Source organism: Tupaia chinensis, unplaced genomic scaffold (genome assembly GCF_000334495.1).
Source record: "Tupaia chinensis unplaced genomic scaffold, TupChi_1.0 Scaffold149383_1, whole genome shotgun sequence".
In the NCBI taxonomy this organism is placed as follows: domain Eukaryota; kingdom Metazoa; phylum Chordata; class Mammalia; order Scandentia; family Tupaiidae; genus Tupaia; species Tupaia belangeri.
The window spans coordinates 3,488,261-3,506,089 of record NW_006209227.1 but is presented as its reverse complement, the minus strand read 5'-3'; the positions used below and the strand labels follow the sequence as shown (position 1 = coordinate 3,506,089).

Below are 17,829 nucleotides of genomic sequence, written 5' to 3'. Positions count from 1 at the left end.
CCTGCTGAGTGGCAGGGCACCTTCCACACAGGAGCTCAGAGTCCTCACAGCAGACCTTCCCCTCAACCACCAGCATTCCCACTTACCAGATGAGGAAATTAAGGTTCAGGGAGCGTGTTCCGCTTGGCCGTCCACCACAGCCAGTCAGGGGTCCAGGAGACTGATACCCGGGCAGCGGCCCCAGAGAGCCAGCTCGTGATTACAAGGCAGTACTGTTTGCTCTGCGGAAACTCCAGAATGTTCTTATTCCTGCCCGTCTCTTGAAGCTAGGATCTCTATGACACCGACGCGCTGCTACCTCCTGTGTCACCACCCAACTACCCAACTGCGGTTTCCACTCTGGGAAAGATGGTTTGTAATATATTTCTTTTTAATTTGCAGATAGCATCTGACATCAAGGGCCTACTTGTGGGCAGGTTGTTTGGTGAGCGCATTTCTTTACCTGGACCCCAGGCTGGGCGATGAAGTGCTGGTCCGTGGCCTCCACCGCCAGCTCCAAGCAGTTGCTTCCACCCCAGGCTTCGCAGGAGTAGACGAGCAGTTGTTCTGCCAAAGCCTCGTCACTGCTGTAGCACTCGGTGAACAGCTCTAAGGGATGTCAGCGGATGCTGAACCATCAGGGCCAACAAATACACAACGCTGTCCCGCCTCCCACCCCAACCAACCCTGAACCCAAGAACGGCCTGCGTGTGAGGATGCAGACCTGCGCAAGGTCCAGAGAGAGCCAGCCAGAACATGGTGGTAAGGTGACTGGAACTCGCAGTGCCCTCTTACTTGCCCGGTCACCCTCTCTGTCTCTGGTGAGCACATGCACCCTATAGTGAGTGAAGAGAGCGGAAATGAGGAACTCGGGGAGTGCCATCAGGACACGACTCCTGACTGAGTGTGGGCTTTCTTTAAGCACTCCGTGCTCGGCAGAAATCCCGATGGCAGAGGGGTCAGTGAGTGTGCAGGAAGAGAGCTGTGTTGACACACGGCACTCCCCGCTGTGGTGGGTTTCAGTCTAGGCTCAGGCAGAAGAGCCCTGGCTGCTGGGGAGGATTCTAGACCCTCTGGTCCCCTTAACCAGAGCAGCCCCTTCCCCAAATTGTTTCCATTCTGTGCTTTCTCTTAGATGAGGGGTTTTTGCAGATGTCTTTGGGGACGCAGTGTTAAAAAAAAAAAAGATAGATTGCAGGGAGGGTGTGTTAACCTTCAAGACCTCAGGACAGAGATTGGAGTGTAGCTCCTCAGAGGAAAATTTTTTTCCCCCAGTTTCTTTCTTTCTTTTATGAGCAAGAGAGAGAGAAAGAGAAAGCACGCCCAATGAGGTCTTCCCATCACGACTGGCCCCCAGCCTCAGCCAGCCCTGGAAGACAGGCATGCACATGTCCAGCGTGTTTAGGGAGATCTCTAGACATGAACAGAACCCTCCCAGGTGGGTCAGCTTCACAGAGCCTGGACTGCCACCACTTGCCAACCCCAAATTAAGCTTTGTCTCAGAGGAAATCTTTTAGAACTCCAAGTATTAGGAGCCACTGTCTAATCTAGGTCATCCAGAAATGAACATAATATCTTTTAAAGTTTTAATATGTGCAAAGGATTCATTGACACCCTTTTTCCAATACAGAGAAGCTAAACTCATGAGCATTTTGACAAAAAATAAGCCCATAGACGAACATGCTGCAAACAGACACCGCACACTTAAAGCTGCCGAGTGAAGAGGAAGCGCTGAGCAGGCCTACAGCCCTCTGCTGTCCGGAGGCCACTGCTCCTGATGTCGCACATCCAACAGGGTCAGCCTCTGTGTGCTGACAAGCTAGGCTGAAGGAGTGAATAGCCAATAGCGTTAGACGTTTCCCCCAGAGATGCTCCAGGAGAGAAGGTTTTGGACGCCTCTCCACTCTTCCACGCCAGGAAATGCATATCGCACCTCTAGCCCTGACTGAAGCTCTGAGTCTCCTAACCTTGGGAGCAGCGGGGCAGTAACCCTGGCTGTTATTTGAGTCCCCCTGGGGGTGTACTCAAGACAGAGAAGCCATCCCACAATGCTACTCGGGCTACTGTCTGCCATCAGTCATAAAATGTCCGAAAATCTTCGGGCAGTGTGTGTGGATATACATGCATATACTACATATACTACACAGCGTGTATATATACATATATACTTATGTATGTATATAGCCATACATGTATACACAACATACATATACATAATATAAAGCATCTGCAAACAGTTCAAGGAAAATATGTACTATGAAAAAACTATGCCAAGATTTCAAAACATTTTTGCACCAATACAAAGTACTTTCATTCCATTTTTCCACGAACATTCTGAAGTCCCTTCATATACAAAGCTGGCAGGCTAACCTGTTAGTTTGCAAGCCATGTACAAATCTCAGACCTGTCAAGTATCCTGACAGCATCCAACAAACACCCCAGCGCTCCCTGGGGTTCTCGACAGCTTCAGCCTGGGCCTGGGTGTGGCTCTGGGCAACTGTAAGATTCATGGTCTCACATTTCCACATTCACACTTGGAAAAGCCAGAAAATGCCAGGACCGAGGAGGCTGTGTACAGCATGTGTACGCCTGACCGTGAGGGGTTCAGCCCTCAAATCAGGCCAGCAAGGGAAGCCTAGATATGTCACCGATCTCGACCACCAGGCCTGTGAGTGCCCAACAATGCTTAAACTACAGGAGACTTACCAACCGCACGGGTCTCATACTCGTTGGCCAGCTCCTCAGATTCCCCAGCAGCGTTGATGTCATTCTTCACTTTGGCCAGAGTCTTCAGAAGCTTGCTGGCTCCGAGAGCTGCCAGAGTACAACCTCTGGTCTTATCAGAGGGGGAGAGGATTACATCAATAGGTTAATTCAGAATCTCTTGAAGTGGTGGCATCAACATTAATATCAGACAAGGACAAACTCGCAGCAAAAGCAGAAAATGATTCAAAGCAAAATTTATAATGAGCACAAAATTATCTTGAACCTGAATGTGTTCACAGTCTTGAACATGGAACTCTTTGAACCTGAATCTACTCCCAGTCTTGAACATGAAATTAGCATATAAAAGGAAAGTATCGAGATAAATGCAATGAGAAGCTGACAGTCAGACTCTGATAGCAGGAGGCCTGACTAACCCACTGTTACATTTTCCCATCATACTGAAATAGCTCAGAGAGGAGGGGGAAATGGCTAAGGACATAGAAGATCTGAACAATGACTAGTAAGAATATGTGTGCGAATTTTATAATTAGTACCCAGTCTTCTGCTCTAAAGCTGGAGAATGCAGTGCAAAGGTCCATAAATCATTTATAAACATTATGTGCTAAGCTACAAAAAAAATTCTCAGTAAATTTCCAAAGCCATTTTTACCCAACTTCCTGACCATAATGTAATAAAGCTAGAAAATAATTTTTTAAATTAAATTAGAAAACCTCACCCACTTGGAAAATAATCACACACACACTCCAAGAAGCAGGTGCCTACTGGACTGTCCACCAAGCATGGCTACCACCCATGGACTTCCCTCCCAGAGCACACCTCCACCAACATGCAATGGGCGCAGCCATGTCTATCCAACATAGCCATCAGCTATCAATCCTATCGGTGACGTCTTAGATTAAGCATGTGAGTTCTGACAAGGTCAAAATTGTTACAACGAAGCATACATTTGGTGTAAATTTAGCAGAACTGGAATATTTACCTGTTCCCAAATGACTTTGGAGAGTTCCTTCTTATTTTGAAGAATGGCCCAGATGAAAAGAGCTTGCAGTGGGTGCCGAGTATTAATAGAGACATCCTGGGATAAGACAATGTGGTCAGCATGTGCAAATCGAAGTCAGTTTGGGTGCACTACTCTAACAATAAAACCAGGAGTGTGTTGAGGCCAGCAGGTGGTGTGGTGGTTGAAGTGCTGGACTCCCACATGGTCAATCATGGTTTGGATCCCAAACCTGGCAGGTTGCTTTCTCATTTTTTTCTCTCTCTCTGTGTCTCTCTCTGATGAGCACAAATTCCCTATACAAATTAAAATAATAATAAAGTTAAATAAACAACTTCTTTAAAAGAGAAAGAGAAAAGAAATCAAGGGTGAGGAAGCCCTGGGAAAGAGCTCTGTGTTTGGAGAACTCTGTACTTGTGTGTATGAGTTCATTTTAACAGCACAGAGATGTGATTTTCATCTCTGCTATTCTCCAGGTGGTATGATTTGATACAAAAATCTTATCTATCATAAAAGACAAAGCACAACTAGATGAAAAGGCACAAGGGGTGAAAAATGTGCTGAGAGCAATTTTAAAATGAAATGACTTCTGACAAGCCAAAGAGAAAGCAATCCCTTCTCATCATATAAATCTGTTTCTTGTCTAGAAAATTATTCAAACTAAATTCCAACTTTCCTGTGGTTTAAGTTCAATTACCACAAATAAAATATGCATATTTCTTTGGGCTGTTATTCAAAGATTTGATTCTAATATGGCCATTAGAATCCTACCTCCTATTCAGAATTCTGTATCTTCCAATGGAACATGTTCAGATAGAAAACTAAATGTGTCTATTTCTTTTCGACTTCCTACAGATTTTACTGAGGTCTAAAATACATGAGGCCCAGCTATGTATATTTCAGAGGGTTTTAACACTAACGGTGTCAAGCAGAAGCTCTCTAAACACTTCCAGTTTCTGTAAACACCTAGCTCATTTGATTTTTGCAACACACACAAAAATATCAGAATTACAAAAGATAAAGATCTGGTTTACATTTCCCCAAAAGCAAGGATTTAAGACAAGTAGTTTATTTGGGAGATGATCCTGAGAAAATCAACAGGAAAAGAAAGAAATGAGATCAGAGAAAAAGAAACTTATAAAAGGTGCATTATCAAGCAAGTTGTCATGGTGGGTGACTGGAGCTTAACTCCATTGGGCAACGATAGGAGCCATGGAGAACACATGCTGTGAAGCTATTTCTCCTAAGTTGGACTGAGCTGGGGTATTTATGCACCAACTTCTCACAGTGCTTGACTCTGATCAGAGCAAATTTTCAGCAAATAGTTGCTGGTGCTGCAATTGGAAACTGAGCCTGTATTTATACTGGAAGGCCTGAGGGAATACAGGATACTCTCAAATGAACACCTAGATTATCCCTTCAAAACTATTCACTGCCACATTTATTCACAAAAGACTAGTAGGCTGTTCTTCATTCCTTGTGTGTGTGTGTGTGTGTGTGTGTGTGTGAGAGAGAGAGAGAGAGAGAGAGAGAGAGAGCTATTTAAAGCAGACTATAACCACTACGCTAAAACATGAGCAGGCAGTGATTTGATTGTCCTGTTCCCTGTTAGAGGCCATTGGAAAGTATGGTATGCCACCAAACACTACAATAAAAAATTTTAAAACTGCAACCCATTAGACAATGAGAGTACTTTAAAAAGTTTGTGGAAAGATGGAATTAAAGTATGAGCTTACTTGGGTGCAAAAAAAAAATTGGTCACTCATGCATAGTGTTCTTATAATACTCATTTTTGTGAACTTTTTGAAGACCTCCCTATAGCATGGAGTATAAAACAAGACATCAGACAACTTATTAGGTATATTTGTTATCTTAAGTAAAGGAAGAGAAAATAAAATCAGCACTGTCAGCATATTAGCCATTCTATGGCAATGAGGTAGGGAGTGGGAAAGATGGAGATGGAGAAATTTTTGCAGGAAGACTCAAAAGATTAGAGGATTCAAACAGACAACTCTCACAGTACATACATGGAATTCCACATCCAAATCCTCCCTGCTATTTCTCTCTTCTTTCCAGAAGCTTCTCCGGAAGTTTGCAACCAGCTTCCAAACGAATGTGAGGAGGGCATCATTATAAGAATTCTTGGCTATCTGCAGGTTCCGGTACACAAGAGTGCTGAAGTGGTTGGAGAAGAGCTCAGAGAGGACATCGTTGGTCAGAAACTTCTGCAGGTTCAAGCCATTCTCCAGAAAGAGGCGGACAAATTTGGGTCTGTCCTTTATGAGGGCTGTAAACATTACTTCTTGAAGGTCAGCTGACTGAGGAGAAAGAGCAGAAATAGTACTCACATCTGAAGTTCAATAAAGAAAACAAGGTGATTTCTTCCTCAGCCACAAAGTAATAACATCTTCAATTTCTTTTTCAATCCTGTTTTGGGAGTAAAGCTTATCATTTCAAAAATATCTTTTTAATTTGCTAGAGGGCATGTGTACTCACTAGAAAGAGATGGATGGGTGAGAAAGCACTCCCCGTGGGAAATGGCCACAATGCAATCCCTCTCCTCCATTTCTCCTCTCGGGACTTTGGGCACATATGTACACTTGCCTGGTGTGTTTTTGTCCAAGTCACCAGGTCTGGGATTTAAACTGCACAGTTGGCCATGTGGAAACCAACCACCTTAACCATGAGGCCATGGCTGGCCCTATCATTTCAATTTTAATACACATTTAATTATAGTTCAAACATCTAGATGGGGAAGCACCATAGTGGAATCTTTGACACCAGCCAGATGAGGGCTTGCACTTGGCTCTAGCTTATGTAAAATGGGAGTAAGTGCTCACAAGAATTCATGTTGGTCAAGATTTGTCAGTCTCCAGCCCAGAAGAACCACTCAGGGAGTGAGGATGATAGTACTGCTGGAACCATTTCTCTGGAGTCTACAGTAGACACCATCTGCAAGCCAACCACCAGTGTAGTCTCTTCACTCCATGCTGTGAGATCTGCTGCCCTTCACTGGTGCCCACGAGCCTTCCATTAAAATGGCTGTGTTCTCAGAAACATTTGGCAAGATGGAATCCATCAAACTACATGCAAACCCCGCATCACCAAGCAAATGACTTGACATGTTTCATATCCCAAAGTCACTAGAACACTTGACCACTTGACAATTACACTTGACTGTGAGCTGTCTTTGTATCCACTTCTCAGCTCCTGATAAAACTTAGTCCACAGAAGCTTACTGAGAATTTTAAGGTAATTAGTATTTACTTCAGACACAAATCAGTGGACTACAGTCTACACCTGTTTTCAAATAATGTTTTATGTTTCTTCTGTAGAATTTGGCAATTTGCTTTTGTTGTCAACATTTTAAAGTTTGAAGGTTCATCAAAATCTGTATCTCCAGCATGAAAATCCAGGTTTTAGAGTAAAAACCACAAACTCTGACAACATGGGAGCCGCCAGCTGGAGCAGAGTGGCAGCTGCTCCCGGGAGCCTGGGCTCTCCAGTCCCACAGTCCCCACCAGTCCTCACTGGTGCCAATGCAGCCCACTTTGCTCACTCACATTCCTCGTCTGATCCCGGATTCAGATGCTTCTCCTGTGCCAACGGCAGCATTAGGCTTTCACTTCTGCCTAATGCTGGCCTCATGAGATGCACACAGTGCCTAGAGAAGGAATTGTCAAGGGCCCCTTGAGTGATGCATTGTGGGTCCAGTGGGGCTCAGCAGGACAGGAGTCCCCATGAGAAGACAGCACTGTACTTTCCCTTCTGTCCCCCAGACACATGTTTGCTGTGCCCAGCATTCACATTTCTTTCCAAATCCATCCGCCTTGTACTGGTTGAAAGTGGAGGGCAGTGTTCTCAAATCCAGCAGACTCATTAAAACGTGGACTGCTCAGAGTCAGCCTCAGAATCTGCGGCAGGAAGCCTACAGTGCATCCAGTGCTTCACACTGCTGACCATCTCCCAAGCTGTGCCAGTCCAGAGACCATGCCAGGGTCATGATGTGTTTTCAAGTCTTGATTCTACCATTTAGTAGCTATGTGACCCAGGACAAGTTTGCAACCCTGATCAACAGTTTGCCCTTCTCTAAAATACATGGTTTAAGGATGAAATGAAATAACACAAGTCAAGCTCCTTTTGGAAGTTTAAGTTCAGAGTAGGTCCTCAAAAAGTCATCAGTAGCAAGCCAGCAGGTGGCACGGAGGTTAAGGTTAGATCTCATATAGCTAACCTGCACAGTTCGAATCCTGGACCCAGGGACTTGAAAAATCACACAAAGTACACGTGCATGTGTGCCCCAACTCCCAAGAGGAGAATGCAGGAGAAGGGACTGTGGCATAGCCATCCCCCGGGAGGTGAGTTCTCATTTTCCCTCTCTCTCTATCTCTGTCTCTCTCTCTCTCTCTCTCTCTCTGAGCACATGCACCCTGTAGCAAACTAAAAAAAAATTAAAAAAAAAAAAAGGCATCAGTAGCTTTTTCCCTCCTGTGATACTCATAGAGCTCTGGCTTATCAATCAACAAGATGAAGTGATCCTGTTGTGAATTGGTGTGCGGAGAAAGTAACCTAACACAAGGAAACTGCTTTGTAAACTGCAAAAGGTTACAGTTCACTGAAACTTTTTGAATAGTATTATGATACCAAATATTTAATTTATTTTTTAGCAAAAAAATTTTAGAGAGATTTTTGCTATAGGGCACGTGTGCTCGTGGCTATCCGGCACGTGTGCGCGCAGGAGAGACGGAGAGGGATGGAGAGACAGACAGAAACAGAGAGACAGAAAGCAAGATATCACTATCCAGGGGGATGGCCGCACTGCAATCCCTTCTCCATTCTCCTCTAGGGATCTTGGGCATGCACACACATGCACACGGCATGAGTTTTAAGCTGCCCGGTCCAGGACTCAAACAGCAGTTGACTACATGGGAGTCCAGCAACATAACATCTGCTGGTTCCTTTAAGCAAATATTTACATAGTCCTAAATAAGTGTGAATATTCTAAGCACTCCAGAAACATCACCATGGGAGCCGCCAGCTGGAGCAGAGTGGCAGCTGCTCCCGGGAGCCTGGGCTCTCCAGTCCCACAGTCCCCACCAGTCCTCACTGGTGCCAATGCAGCCCACTTTGCTCACTCACATTCCTCGTCTGATCCCGGATTCAGACGCTTCTCCTGTGCCAACGGCAGCATTAGGCTTTCACTTCTGCCTAATGCTGGCCTCATGAGATGCACACAGTGCCTAGAGAAGGAATTGTCAAGGGCCCCTTGAGTGATGCATTGTGGGTCCAGTGGGGCTCAGCAGGACAGGAGTCCCCATGAGAAGACAGCACTGTACTTTCCCTTCTGTCCCCCAGACACATGTTTGCTGTGCCCAGCATTCACATTTCTTTCCAAATCCATCCGCCTTGTACTGGTTGAAAGTGGAGGGCAGTGTTCTCAAATCCAGCAGACTCATTAAAACGTGGACTGCTCAGAGTCAGCCTCAGAATCTGCGGCAGGAAGCCTACAGTGCATCCAGTGCTTCACACTGCTGACCATCTCCCAAGCTGTGCCAGTCCAGAGACCATGCCAGGGTCATGATGTGTTTTCAAGTCTTGATTCTACCATTTAGTAGCTATGTGACCCAGGACAAGTTTGCAACCCTGATCAACAGTTTGCCCTTCTCTAAAATACATGGTTTAAGGATGAAATGAAATAACACAAGTCAAGCTCCTTTTGGAAGTTTAAGTTCAGAGTAGGTCCTCAAAAAGTCATCAGTAGCAAGCCAGCAGGTGGCACGGAGGTTAAGGAGGTTAGATCTCATATAGCTAACCTGCACAGTTCGAATCCTGGACCCAGGGACTTGAAAAATCACACAAAGTACACGTGCATGTGTGCCCCAAATCCCAAGAGGAGAATGCAGGAGAAGGGACTGTGGCATAGCCATCCCCCGGGAGGTGAGTTCTCTTTTTCCCTCTCTCTCTCTCTCTGAGCACATGCACCCTGTAGCAAACTAAAAAAAAATTAAAAAAAAAAAAGGCATCAGTAGCTTTTTCCCTCCTGTGATACTCATAGAGCTCTGGCTTATCAATCAACAAGATGAAGTGATCCTGTTGTGAATTGGTGTGCGGAGAAAGTAACCTAACACAAGGAAACTGCTTTGTAAACTGCAAAAGGTTACAGTTCACTGAAACTTTTTGAATAGTATTATGATACCAAATATTTAATTTATTTTTTAGCAAAAAAATTTTAGAGAGATTTTTGCTATAGGGCACGTGTGCTCGCTGGAGAGACAGAGAGGGATGGAGAGACAGACAGAAACAGAGAGACAGAAAGCAAGATATCACTATCCAGGGGGATGGCCGCACTGCAATCCCTTCTCCATTCTCCTCTAGGGATCTTGGGCATGCACACACATGCACACGGCATGAGTTTTAAGCTGCCCGGTCCAGGACTCAAACAGCAGTTGACTACATGGGAGTCCAGCAACATAACATCTGCTGGTTCCTTTAAGCAAATATTTACATAGTCCTAAATAAGTGTGAATATTCTAAGCACTCCAGAAACATCACCTGATTTAATCATTGTACTAACACAGTGTAACTACTACTATTGTCATCATCTTCATTTTCAGATGAGCTGTGGTATACTGGTATATATTTACCAACCAGCTCTCTGAAAGAAAATTCAGGCCACCCCAGCCAGTAGCACGGTGAGTACAGCAACTGGATCCCACATGGCTGAATGCATGCTTTGAATCCCAGACCTGGTAGCTTGGAGAATATGCTGGGCACGCAAGTGTGCATGACCAAAATCCCAAAAGAAGCGGATTTATACCACAGAAATTGTCAGTCACTACAGATCAGGGCCAAAAATGCATCATGACTTTTTCCATGAAAAAGAAGAGATTGTTGCATTAACAATTCTCCATGGAGATGCTTTCACACTTTCCTTCTCCCTCCCCCCATGTGTGTGCACACGTGCAAGCGAACCTGCCCTCTGGCAATTTTTTTTTTTAATGAAAATATATTGGGTCATCGGAAAAAGTCATGATGCATTTTTGGCCCTGATCTGTAGTGACTGACAATTTCTGTGGTATAAATACTTCCACAGTGGCCAGTGTGACAGTGCGTTCAGCTACCAGTGTGACAGCATTGAATGTAGGGTCAGTCATAGAGGTGGAGTAGCACCCTGCTGTGTGGTATTTCCAGCACACAAATAAAATGGTCATATATAACCTCCAGGGCACAGACGGCAGTAAATGTAGTAAAAGAAGGAAAAGACCATGAGTTTGGGTTATTTATTACCTGGTTTGTCATAACATTTCTTTAATCCTCAATCTATTTCATTCAACTTTCAGTAATGACTGAATGTAACAACGGACTCACAGAATCTCTAAAAATCTAGCAGCCACTCTTGCAAGCCAGTAAGAGCTGGCTCTGACCTGCTACTGCAGATGGAAAGGAGGCAGAAAGAGGTTAATTACCTTGCCCGAAGTCACGCAGATGGGCTGGTTCAATATGCCCTTAACAATCTTTAGCAGAGTTAATAAAATTAAACGTCCTATTCAATATGTGGGTTTATGTTTATCTGTGTCATCTGACCTTATTTAAATAGAATATTTCACACACAAGGATTCTTTTATGAATCAATTAACTAGATCTACTTACTTTCCTTCTACTAAGTAAAGCCTTGCTATGTGTAATAGGGTTCATTATACTGCAAAGGCCAAACAAGATAATGTTTGCTAAAGGAATGAGTAACTTAAAAATTCATAAGCCATTTCTTTACTTACACTCCTATCATTAAAATTGATCACATGTTAATATAATCAAGTCTTAGTCTTTGATGACACAATAGACCTGTAAGTGTTTTCTGAACTGGCTGCTAAGGAAGAAAGTTCTAGAACATATGAACCTTCGAATTTATAGATACATACATGTATAAAATTAAATACATTCTCACTGCCCACAAATGACTTAAATTAACTCAGAAGGGCCAAAACCACAGAAACAGTTTGCAAATCTACCTTTGACAGTTCCTAATTGTTTCTGTTGAGCAAAACTAAGACCAATTGAACTTTAGTTGTACACAAGAGGACACTTCTAGAAAGTGTAGTCCTAAAATATTAATCAGGTTGAAAAGTGAGAAAAGGTGGTCTAGTGGGAAAGACTGCGTGTTACTGCATGTGCAACGTCTTATTAAAGGGGCCCTTTTGGCTAAGGACACCTGAGTTCCCAGCTCTAAAACAGTCCTTGAATGACTTCTAGTTGCTCTATTTTCCCCTGACACACTTCGCTGCTGACAAGTCTATGATCAGAAGCTGGCAGGGAGGTGGGCAAAGGAACGAAAAGGGTTCTGTTCTCTGGATTTATAGTGGAGCTGTGTTCACTAATCCTGCACCTTGACTCGCGTGCTTCTGACCATCCACCCCCAAGAGGAGACCTGCTCCTCTACACCCAAATAGAGAATTACCTCTCACATGTGGCTGAAGAGCTGTAAGTTTTGGATGGTGTTAGTGGATTGACACCATCTTATATTTTTATTATCTATTCACAGCAAACCTACTAAGTCAATGTTACCATCACATACTACAGATGAGGAAAGTGGGGCTTGGCACCAATGATGAACCAGAAGGAACAGTCCTTTACGATATTCAATACTGACACCAATGTGGAAACCCTAGTCCACATCTGACTGGAATAACCCAGAAGGCCTTCTTGCTTACCTCCCACCGTCGGTCATTGGTGAAAATCTCATCACTGGCTAGGTCCAGCTGGTTCCACTCCAACAGAAGCTTTAGCTGCCCGTTCCAGTTATCTTTATCTTGCTCATTGGTGCTGAAGGCTGTAAGAGGGCAGGGAAAGAATCAACGGACTGAATGCCCAGAAGTAAGAGATTCAGAACCATCTTCTGTGGCCAGTTACTGAAGACATTTATCAAAGGTAACGCTGAGCCAGTGGGTGACATGGTGGTTAAGGCACTGGAATCCCACGTGGGTGACTGCGGTTCGGCAGCTTGAAAATCACACTGGGTGCGTATACGTGCATGCATGTGTGTGTATGCCCAAAATCCCAAGAGAAGAATGGAGGAGAAGGGATTAAGGCATGGCCATCCCTTGGCAGGTTGGTGGAACTGGCAGGGGGAGAGTGATTTCTCACTTAAAAAGGCGGGAGGTGGGGGCAGCGCTAAGTAAATACGTATATTCTCTTCGAATAAGACATTGAATAGGGCCAGGATTTGACATGGTGGTTAAGGCGCTATACTTCCACGAGGCTGACTGCAGTTTGTGTCCTGGGCCTGAGGGCTTGCTTTCTTGCTTACTCTCTCTCTTTCCTTCTGTCTCACTCTGGTGAGCACACATGCCCTGTGGCAAATTAAAGAGTGATAATAATAATAAATTAAATCAAATAATTATTTTTAAAAAGAATAAGACACTCAGAACTACTCACTTTATTTTCACTCGTCTTATTCACATTCTATAGGTCCTGAAGTAGATAATTAGAATCAATTCAAGCCATAATATCTTTGCATTGCTTATCCTAACAGTGCAGCCATAGCATATTGATATTTTCCATAAATTCAGATTTCATAAGCATTTTGTCCCAAGGGCACAGGTGACTTACAGCGTGTCTAAATCTATAAAACAATGAGCCATATCATTAAGTCATCAGGAAAGTCCTGACATATTTTTCCACATTTTTCTATGTAAAAACGCATCATGACTCTCCTGACGACCCAGTACAACTTTCTTCTTGTCTTTTCCAGAGCTTATATTTTTTGTGTCTACGTATCTGTGCAGATAGATTTCCATTTTAATAACAGTGTTATAACCAAATTTCTGGCAAGCACAATAAGAATGTTTTTAATAAATGTCTAATGCTTAAATTGCACTTCTAGTTGGTCGGTTCCGCCTTGCGTACTTCACAGCTACCAATTGAGAGTTCAGCTCCACACGACAAGGCCTTGCTGGAAGTTACTTGCTTCAGGCAATCCATCCACTTGGATGTCTAAGTCACCAAAGATCCAAGATGGACACCTTTACCCTGACGTCCATTCATAACCTTCGGGAGATTTATAAACTCTTGAAATTTAATGAAAAATTATTTGTGGGCATGAAAGATGTGTGCAAAGACATCTGAGATTGAAAAACAAAAATAAAAACAACAACAAAAAAACCTTTAATCCACTCTTAGAAACAGCTCTGTGGGGAGTCCTGGGGTTACATGGACGGGTACCTTAATAACATAAGGATGATTCTTCTATCAAATGCATCTAACCAAGGAGATTTACCTCCCCAGAGCAATAGTCAGTCTGGCTTCCAATCTATAATAATCAAAATTAAGGGCAAGATTATATTCCAAAAGCACTATTATTAAAATAAATATAAGTCACAGAAAGCAAGACAAAGCCGAACTGGCAAGCACAATAAGAATGTTTTTAATAAATGTCTAATGCTTAAATTGCACTTCTAGTTGGTTGGTTCCGCCTTGCGTACTTCACAGCTACCAATTGAGAGTTCAGCTCCACACGACAAGGCCTTGCTGGAAGTTACTTGCTTCAGGCAATCCATCCACTTGGATGTCTAAGTCACCAAAGATCCAAGATGGACACCTTTACCCTGACGTCCATTCATAACCTTCGGGAGATTTATAAACTCTTGAAATTTAATGAAAAATTATTTGTGGGCATGAAAGATGTGTGCAAAGACATCTGAGATTGAAAAACAAAAATAAAAACAACAACAAAAAAACCTTTAATCCACTCTTAGAAACAGCTCTGTGGGGAGTCCTGGGGTTACATGGACGGGTACCTTAATAACATAAGGATGATTCTTCTATCAAATGCATCTAACCAAGGAGATTTACCTCCCCAGAGCAATAGTCAGTCTGGCTTCCAATCTATAATAATCAAAATTAAGGGCAAGATTATATTCCAAAAGCACTATTATTAAAATAAATATAAGTCACAGAAAGCAAGACAAAGCCGAAAGGGCAGCTGGAGCTGTTTGCTCACCTTTGTACAGAGCATAGGAAATGGCGTTGCTCACGATTTCATCTCCAGCCTCTTCCATTTTGATAACTGTTAACAGGTGAGAACTTTCGAGAATTTCTTTGAGCTGGCAACATTTAAAGAACAAAGTTGTCAGTCAGCTGATTTCAGGCATGAGGGGCATAAACCTCTCCTTTGGTGAAGGATCTTTAATTACGTCTTTTTATTAAAAAGCCACCTGCATGGGAATTCCAGATCTGCATCCCTCACCTGCAGGGCCTGGGCCAGTAGCTTCTAATTCCTAAATTGTAATAATAAGTCCTTGACCACAATGAGAATAAAGGACTTATTATGCAAGAGTACACACACCAAAAGCCCCTGTCAAAGAGCTGAGAGCCTCATCTGGCTAAGGCGTGTGTGTGTGTGTGTGTGTGTGTGTGTGTGTGTGTGTGCGCGCATACATGTGCATGTGAGACAATCCCAAAGGTTGGCACGTGGGAGGTGCTCAGTAGCTGAATGAGTGTTAAGTGGAGAAAGAGCAGAAGACCCTAGAGATCACCCCAGAGTGGGTGTAGATACTTAAACTGCACAAAAGAAAGGTGCAAATGCAAACAAGAACCAAGAGGACTTACCAAATAGGAGAGAAGATAAAGAATTTGTGATGGGAGGAGCCACAGGTGGCAAATGGTTGAGGTACTGGAATGCCACATGGTCAACCATGGTTCGAGTCCTGGACCTGGCAGCTTGAATCTCATGCTGGGTGTGTGTGCGTGCATGTCCAAAATCCCCAGAAGAAAATGGAGGAGAACGGATTGTGGCATGGCCATCCCCCCCGGGATGATTTCTCACTTTCTACCTCTGTCTCTCAGGTGAGCAGATGCTCCATAGCAAAAATCTCTCAAAAAATGAATTTGTTATGTTATCACTTGTGATTTTTCTTAATGTTTCTGATTTTATTTTATAATTTATAGAGATTTTTGCCATCACCAGAGAGACAGAGAGACAGAAAGCAAGAAATCACCCCCTGAGGGGATAGCCATGCCACAATCCCTTCTCCTCAAGTCTCCTCTTGGGATCTTGGGCATGCACGCACACATGCCTGCGTGAGTTTTAAGTTTCCAGGTCTGGGACTCAAACCATGGTCGACTATGTGGGAGTCCAGCAACATAACCATTATACCATCTACTGGTCTCTATGATGTTTTATGTTAAAGCATTTTTTAAGTTACAGAGTCCATAATTCTGAGGTCTCACACATCAGCAAGGCTGGTGGGAGTTTGGTGAGGAAGGGTTTTAGTTAGCCTGAGCCAGAGCTGATAGTGAGTTTTCCTGGCAACTTTTGGAAATGAATATCTAGAATTACAGAGAGTCTCAGCTGGCAGGAGAGGGGAGTCTCAGGGTTCGGCTGTTGGAAGGGCAATTGGGTTTGGAAATTGGGAGGTGAGCTTTTAAGGCTACAGTGTCCTGGGAAAGGGGGCGAGAGAGGTCTTAGTTCAGAAGTCGCAGCACTCACAGGTGATGAGAAAATAAACAAAAAGTGCAGGAAAATAACCATGAGGGGGATTTCAGCAGAAAGAGTGGGAAGGGGTAACAGCAAGGAGGTCCTCTTCATCATGACGGCAGCTTCTGCTCAGACTGAAAGAAAAGATCCAAGTAGCTGGACAGGTGGGAGGAGGGGTCAGGGTTCCAAGATGTGGGGACACAGTGAGGGGGGCCGTACTGAGGGGAGATGGCACCTTTCACTTTGAAATAAAAAGGAAGGAGGGCCAGCTAGTGGCATGGTGGTTAAGGTAGCTGGATCCCACATGGCTGACTGCATAGTTCAAGTCCTGGATCCAGCACCTTGAAAAACAAACAGGGCATGTGTTGATGCATGCCCAAAATCCCAAGAGGAGAATGAAGGAAAAGGAATTGTAGCATGGCCATTTCCCCACTCCTGGGGCAGGGTGCTCTCTCACTTCCCTTCTTTTCCTCTCTCTCTCTCTCTCTCTCTCTCTGGTGAGCACATGTGCCCTACAGAAAATGAAGTGAAAGGAAATGAAATAAATAAATAAATAGATGAAAAGGAAGAAAGAGAAAGTACGCTTGGATACAGAGAAAACCAACAGGACCCACTGACCACACCACAGCAGGAACCTCCTAACCAGTATCTTCTCCTCACATGCTCCTGCCCTCCAGTCCTGCCTCACTCCAGCATTCAGTGTGAGCTCTCCCAAGAAGACTCTGATCACATTTTCTCCCTGCTTCTAACCTTTTAATAACAATCTCTTACACACGAACAAGACCGAAAGCTCAAAATGGTGTTCAGGGAGTTGTGTGGTCTGGCCCCCAACAAGTGCTCCAGCTCCAGCTTTCAATCACAATATTCTGTCCTCACTGCCATCTTTCAGCCCCTCGGGCTACCACACGAGCCTCTCACCCAGGCCCTTTGCACATGCTATTATGGCCATCACAGTCCCAGCACCCCCGATGCTTCTGACCTTGGCTCCCACATCACTTCCTCTGAGGGCCTTCCATAAAGCCCCACCCTAAGCCAGGCTCCTTGGTACATCTTTTTGTATCCGTGTTATCTTTCTCCAGAACATCCCTTTCCATGTGAAATTGCATAACACATTGCATTGCTGTCACTGAACATGGAGTTGTTTTCACCTTCTGCTCCCTCAGTGAGGACAGATATGATTTCCTTGTGTACACAATTCATCCTGAAGTGTCTGTTCCCAAACCGAGCACACCATAAGTGAGTAAATAGTGAGTGAATAAATGAAAGAGTGAAAAGTAGTGTCTGCTTGGCAGCCTGGCAGTGACACACGGCTCCAGTGATGCTGGGCCCATAGGGGAGGTTGCAGTCTGCTTCCCTGTCAACCTGCACGTGCTGAGTGTGCAGCCCATGACCTGGCCTGGCTGAGAAGACTGGGAGAGGACATTCTCTCGTGGTCTCTGTGGAGAGTACTTGCCTCTCTCTCTCTCTCTCTCTCTCTGTCTCTCTCTCTCTGTCTCTCGCTCTCATGGAAAAAAATAACTTTTTAAGAAGAATTTTAAATCAATGAGTGAAGAGGTGATATCTAGATGGGTTGATAGATGGGGAGACTACAGAGGGTCAAATTCTTGAGAAGTTGAGAAATAGGTGGGGCATCACTTTAAGAGCGCTTTTACTG

General features: G+C 44.1%; 1 protein-coding gene across 1 annotated transcript in view; it reads right to left on the bottom strand.

Annotated features, from left to right (window-relative positions):
- The window catches only part of TRPM8 (transient receptor potential cation channel subfamily M member 8), a 148,066-nt gene that overhangs the window by 60,050 nt on the left and 70,187 nt on the right, over positions 1 to 17,829 (bottom strand). Inside the window, exons 13-18 of the mRNA XM_006171163.2 lie at positions 14,700 to 14,802; positions 12,412 to 12,530; positions 5,731 to 6,021; positions 3,686 to 3,781; positions 2,686 to 2,815; positions 443 to 588 (exon numbers count right to left, since the gene is read on the bottom strand). Of these exons, the coding sequence (XP_006171225.2) occupies positions 443 to 588; positions 2,686 to 2,815; positions 3,686 to 3,781; positions 5,731 to 6,021; positions 12,412 to 12,530; positions 14,700 to 14,802 (885 nt within the window). The remainder of the gene's footprint in view (positions 1 to 442; positions 589 to 2,685; positions 2,816 to 3,685; positions 3,782 to 5,730; positions 6,022 to 12,411; positions 12,531 to 14,699; positions 14,803 to 17,829) is intronic.